Genomic DNA, 6,000 nt, shown 5'->3' with positions numbered 1-6,000 from the left:
CTGCCTTGACAGAGAGATCTAGAACATAGCGGCTTAAACAATCTAGCATTGCATTTCTCTTTCCTGTAATAGTCCAGATATAAGTGGTTTAGGGCAGCTTGGGGGTGGCAGTGATACATGGAGTCAAGGGATGAGGTGCCTCTGTCTTATGTTTCCACATGGCTGTCACCTCTTTGGCCAAGGTGACTGTTCTCACTCTGTTCAGCAGGAAGAAAGGGAAGGAAGGAGATGGCTACAGCCTCCTGTCCCTTCATTCATACCCCTTTGAATGAACTATTCAAGTGTCTACACTTAGCTTCAGTGTAGTGCTGAATTGCACCCATGTGTCCAGATAGAAATTCAATTAATGTGTAAGAAAAAGATTGAATATTGAGGGATGGGCAGTGAGCAGTGCCTGCCTCGGCCACCTGGAGTTGAGTCCTTAACTCCCCTTTAGGCAATCCACAGAGCATAGAAGGCAGAGCAGTTTTTAATAGTCCATGCAGATGAACAACTATGGGATGACACCTGAAGGGGAGAAGGGGGAGGGTAAGTCTGCTGGCTTAGAAGGGGGTTGGAGGTTTTCTGTGCTTTCCTTTTACTCAGGCTTTTAAAGCCTTTTTTTTATTTTTAGAGCACCTGGTGGTCCCTTCCTATACTTGCTACATTCCAGGTGCTGTGCTAGGTGCTGAAGTCAGAGATCATGGTCTCTGCTCTTTGAAGGTCCACTCCATGGAGGCAGACAGGTGTACTGTAGAGAATGGTCTCATGTATGCTGTTATGGGAGGCTGTGGGAGCTCCTGCTACCCCCGCCCCGGGCGGCCAGGCTGTGTGTGTGTGTTGGATGTGTGTGGGGTAAGCTCACTGGGAGGGGAGGTTTGATTGTGTTTGTCTGTATCACCTTGAGTAGCGTGGGACCTCTGGGGGTGCACACAAACTAAATTGATATTGAGGCAGTCTTCGCTAGTGTCCTGTCTGTGGTCTAATGTTTTGTCTCTGTTCCTCAGAAACACTCTGCATGAGCATCAGGAGTCTTCATGGCAGGAGCAGTGCTGCCCCGATGGGAGCTGTCTCTTTACCTGCTTGCTTCACTGGGCTTCCACTTCTATTCTTTCTATGAAGTTTACAAAGTTTCCAGAGGTAAGCCCCCAAGCTGTTTTGATCTCCTATCAAAAATGAACAGAGGCCAGGCGTGGTGGCTCACACCTGTAATCCTAGCACCCTGGGAGGCTGAGGTGAGAGGAATGCTTGAGGCCAGGAGTTCAAGACCAGCCTGATCAAGAGTAAGACCCCCATCTCTACAAAAAATTGAAAAATTAGCTGAGTGTAGTGGTATACATCTGTAGTCTCAGCTACTTGGGAGGCTGAGACAGGAGGATTGCCTGAGCTTAGGAGTTTGAGGTTGCTGTGAGCTAATATAATACCACTGTGCTTTAGCTTGGGTGATGGAGTGAGACTGTCTCTCAAAAAAAAAAAAAAGAAAGAAAAAAAAGGAGCAGAGGTGGAAGAGGTGGTTTTTGATGAAGGCCATCAAAATAGCTGCATTCCTCTGCAGGACCCTCAGAGCTCTCAGAGCCCATGTAAGGAACCAATATGCTCTTTGACAGGCACTGTGCTAGGGTTCCTCAATGTACCTTGTCCCATTTGATGATTAGCACAGCCCTGTGAGATGGTATATGACTTAGAAGACAGGCCTGGCTGCAGAACCGTAGCCTTCAAAATAAGTTGTGCATAACTGGTGTGGTGTCTAGAAAGCTTGAGAAACTCTGGTTCCTCCAACATGTCCCCTTGCTGTCCTCAACATGTGGTCACACGTGGAGCTGCTCCAGCTCCGGCTGTCATATCAGCAAGTGTGGAAAGGAAGGAGAGGAGAGGCCCTCTGCCTTTCAGAGCATGACCTGAAAGCTGCTTATATCATATTTGTTCATGTACCATTTCCCAGAACCTCATCCGGTGACCATATTAGCTGGGAGGGAAGCTAGGAGATGTAACCTTTGGTTGGGAGGCCATTTATCTAGAAGTGTTCTACTGTGGAGGAAGAAAGCAGGAATGGCCATTAGCAGTTAATAAGCAGTCTCTTCCATAGATGGGTGTCTTCCTTACCCACTGCTGCCTAACAAACTATCCTGAAGCTTTGTGATTTAAAACAATAACCACCGTTTATTATCTCACTGTTCTGTGAGATTTTTTTCACTCTTTTCAATAGACTTTATTATTTAAAAGCACATTTAAAGCAAGGAATTGTGGTGCATACCTATAGTCCCAGCTACTTAAGGAAGAATAAGAGGCTGAGGCAAAAGGATTGCTTGAGCTTGGGAGTGTAAGACCAGCTGGGGCAACAGAGCGAGGCTGTCTCAAACAACAACAGAAGCAGTTTTAGGTTCATGGCAAAATTGGCCGGAAAGTACAGAGAGTTCCCATATATGCCAAGTTCCCAGGCATGCCCAGCCTCAGCATCCAGCACCAGAGTGGTACATTTGTTACAATTGATGAACCTACATTGACACATCCTTATCACCCCCAATCCATAGTTTACAGTAGGATTCACTCTTGGTGATTTACAGCCTATGGGTTGTAAGAAATGTATAATGACATAGATTCACCATTATAGTCTCATATAGAGTAGTTTCACTGCCCTAAAAATCTTCTGTGTGACTCCCTAACTTCTTCTATCTATCCCTCTCTTCCATGAACCTCTAGTCAGCCCTGGTCTTTTTACTGTCTCCACAGATTTGCCTTTAGAGCATCATATATTGAGAGTTTGAGTCATATAGTATGTAGCCTTTTTGTATTGGGTTCTTTCACTTAGTTATAAGCATCTAAAGCTCCCTAAAGACTTCGTGCCTTGGTAGCTCATTCCTTTTTAGCACTGAATAGCAGAGTCTGGATGTATTGCAATTTATTTATCCATTTACTGCGGAAGCACCTCTTGGTTGCTTCTAAATTTTGGCAACTATAAATCTGCTATAAACATCTGTGAATAGGTTTTGGAATGGACACAGGTTTTTACCTCATTTAGATAAATACCAAGGAGTGCAACTGCGGGGTCATATGGTAAGAATACGTATACTTTTGTAAGAAACTGCCAAACTATCTTTTAGAGTGGCTGTTCTATTTTGCATTCCTACAAGAAATGAACATAGGCTTCTATTCTTCACATCCTTGTGAGAAATTGGTTATTATCAGAGTCCAAGATATTGTCCATCCTGTTAGTGTATAGCAGCATCTCATTTTTCCATGCTGGAAAACATTTGCATTTTCCATATGACATATCACGTGAGCATCTTCTCCTACATGCTTATTTGACATCTGTACATATTCTTTGGTTATGTAAAGGTTTGGTTCTTGTGCCATGTTTTAGTTGGGTTGTCCATTTTGTTATTGTTGAGTTTTAAGAGTTCTTAGTATATTGTGGATACAGTCTTTCATCAGATTTGTCTTTTGCAAATACTTTCTCCCAGGGTACAACTTGTCTTATTATTCTCCTGACAGTGTCCTTAGCAAAACAGAAGTTTTAATTTTTAATTATTATTATTTTTTTTTTTGCAGTTTTTGACCAGGGCTGGGTTTGAAACTACCACCTCCAGCATATGGGGCCGGCGCCCTCCTCCTTTGAGCCACAGGAGCCACCCCTTACTTTTTAATGGAGTCTACCTTATCAATTATTTCTTTTATGGATTGTGCCTTTGCTTTTGTACCTACCAGCATCATCTGGATTTTCTTCTGTGTTATCTTCTAGAAATTTTATAGTTTTATGTTTGCACATTTAGGTCTCTGATGCACTTTGCATTAGCTTTTAAAAAGGGTGTAAGGTCTGTGTCTAGACTCTTTTTTTTTTTTTTTATTGCATGTGAATGTCCAGTTGTTCCAGCCCATTTGTTGAAAAGACCATTTTTTCCCTTGTTTTGCCTTTACTCCTTTGTCAAAAATTAGTTGATTAGGGGCGGCACCTGTGGCTCAAAAGAGTAGGGCGCCGGCCCCATATGCTGGAGTTGGCGGGTTCAAACCCAGTCCCAGCCAAAAACTGCAAAAAAAAAAAAGTTGATTATATTTATGTGGGTTTATTTCTGGGCTGTCTATTCTGTTCTGTTGATCTATTTGGTCTCTCACCAGTACCTTAATGTCTTGATACCTTTACAGTAAGTCTTGAAGTCAGACAGTGTCAGTCCTCTGACTTCATTCTTTTGTGTTGGCTATTTTAGATCTTTTCCCTGTTATATAAACTTTAGTTTGCGTATTTCCATAAAATAACTTTATCCATAAAATAAAGACGTTTATAGCAGTTTTATTTGTAATTGCCAAAACTTGGAAGCAACCAAGATGTCCTTCAACAAGTGAATGGGTTTATAATTTGCAATACATCCAGACAATGGAATTTGCCAGGATTTCCACTGGGGTTGCATTGAATCTATAGATAAATTGGGAAAGAACGGACATCTTAACGGTATTGAGTCTTCCTGTCCATGAACATGGTCTGTCTCTTTATTTAGTTCTTTGATTTCTTTCATCAGTTTTATAGTTTTCCTCATTTATATCTTGTACATATTTTGTTAGGTTTATATTTTATTTGGGTGATAATGTAAATTGTATTGTGTTGTTAATTTCAAGTTCCACTTGTTTCATTGCTGGTATACAGGAAAATAATTGACTTTTGTGTATTAACCTTGTATCCTGCAATCTTGCTATGCCTGGTTATTTCAAGAGATTTTTGTTGTTATTGTTGATTCTTTCAGATTTTCTCCATAATCATGTCATATTCAAAGACAACTTAAAATTTTTCTTCTCAATCTATATGCTTTTTCTTTTTGTCTTGTTGCTTTAACGAGGACTTCCACTACAATATGGAAAAAGAATGGTGAGAGGGAATGTCCTTGCCTTCCTCCTAATATTACTGGAAAAGCTCCTAGTTTCTCACATGAAGTCTGGTGCTAGCTGTCCACTTTTTTGTAGGTGCCCTTTATTCAATTAAGGAAGGTCACCTCTTTTTTGGGTTTTCTAAGAGCTTTTGTTATGAATGTGTGTATTCGTCAGGGTTCTCCAGGGTCTAACAGAACCAATAGGATAGATAAAGATATAAAAAGAGATGTATTACAGGGAATTGGCTCATGCAGTTATGAGGCTAAGAAGTTCTGTAATCTGCTGTCTGTAAGCTGTAGACTTAGGAAAGCTGGTGGTCTGAGTCCACAGGCCTGGGAACTAGTGTAGCCAATGGTATAACTCCCAGTCTGAGTCCCATTAGAAGATGAGGTAATATGTCCTAGCGTAAGCAGTAAGAACAAAAGAGAGGGCAAACTCTTCTTTCCTTCTCTTTTTCTTTCTATTCAGGCTCTCAAGGAATTTGCTGATGCCCACCCACGTTAAAGAGAACAATCTACTTTACTCAGTCCAGTGATTCAAATGCTAATCTCATCAAGAATAACCTGACAAACTTACCCAGAAATAGTGTTTAATCTTAGCACCCCATGACCCCATCAAGTTGACACAGAAAATTAACCCTCACAATGGTGTTGGATTTTGTTAAATTTTTTTTTTTGCATTTCTTGATCATTTTATGTATCTTCTTTAGCCTGTTGATGAGATAGATTACATCAACTGATTTTCGTGTTCTGTGAGATTTTGTTTCTGATATTCCTGAACTGGAATCAACAGGCAGTTCTCTGTTTCATGTGTTGTTATCAGGGGCTGTAGTCATCTGGTGGTTCCACTGGGCTCAGGCCTTCAGGTGGCTCAGTTAGTGCCTGTGTCAGCTGAGAGTTCAGCTGGGGGTTGTCAAACTGCAGCAGTGTGGTTCTCTCTAAGTGGCTTCTCCGTGGAGCTCATCTTTCTCATAATAGGCAGTTGGGTACACAAACATGAAAGCTGCAGATCATTTAACCTCCCAGCCTGAGAGGTTGCACAGGACATGTGAGGACAGTGAAGCTCAAAAATATTACTTGTCCAAACTCACACATCTAATAATTAATGGAGCTGGGGTTTAAACCCAAGTCTATTCAACTCTGGACTCAATATGTTTTCTATCCT

The 6,000-nt window shown here is 41.4% G+C and overlaps 1 protein-coding gene across 1 annotated transcript in view; it reads left to right on the top strand.

The window, feature by feature from the left end:
* The first annotated feature begins 985 nt into the window (after nucleotides 1–985).
* The window catches only part of HHAT (hedgehog acyltransferase), a 387,319-nt gene continuing 382,304 nt past the window's right edge, over nucleotides 986–6,000 (top strand). The window contains exon 1 of the mRNA XM_053607789.1: nucleotides 986–1,119. Within this exon, the coding sequence (XP_053463764.1) occupies nucleotides 1,017–1,119 (103 nt within the window). The 5' untranslated portion in view covers nucleotides 986–1,016. The remainder of the gene's footprint in view (nucleotides 1,120–6,000) is intronic.

The sequence above is a fragment of the Nycticebus coucang genome, chromosome 10, assembly GCF_027406575.1.
Source record: "Nycticebus coucang isolate mNycCou1 chromosome 10, mNycCou1.pri, whole genome shotgun sequence".
In the NCBI taxonomy this organism is placed as follows: Eukaryota; Metazoa; Chordata; class Mammalia; order Primates; family Lorisidae; genus Nycticebus; species Nycticebus coucang.
This window is presented reverse-complemented; position numbering and strand designations above follow the sequence as displayed.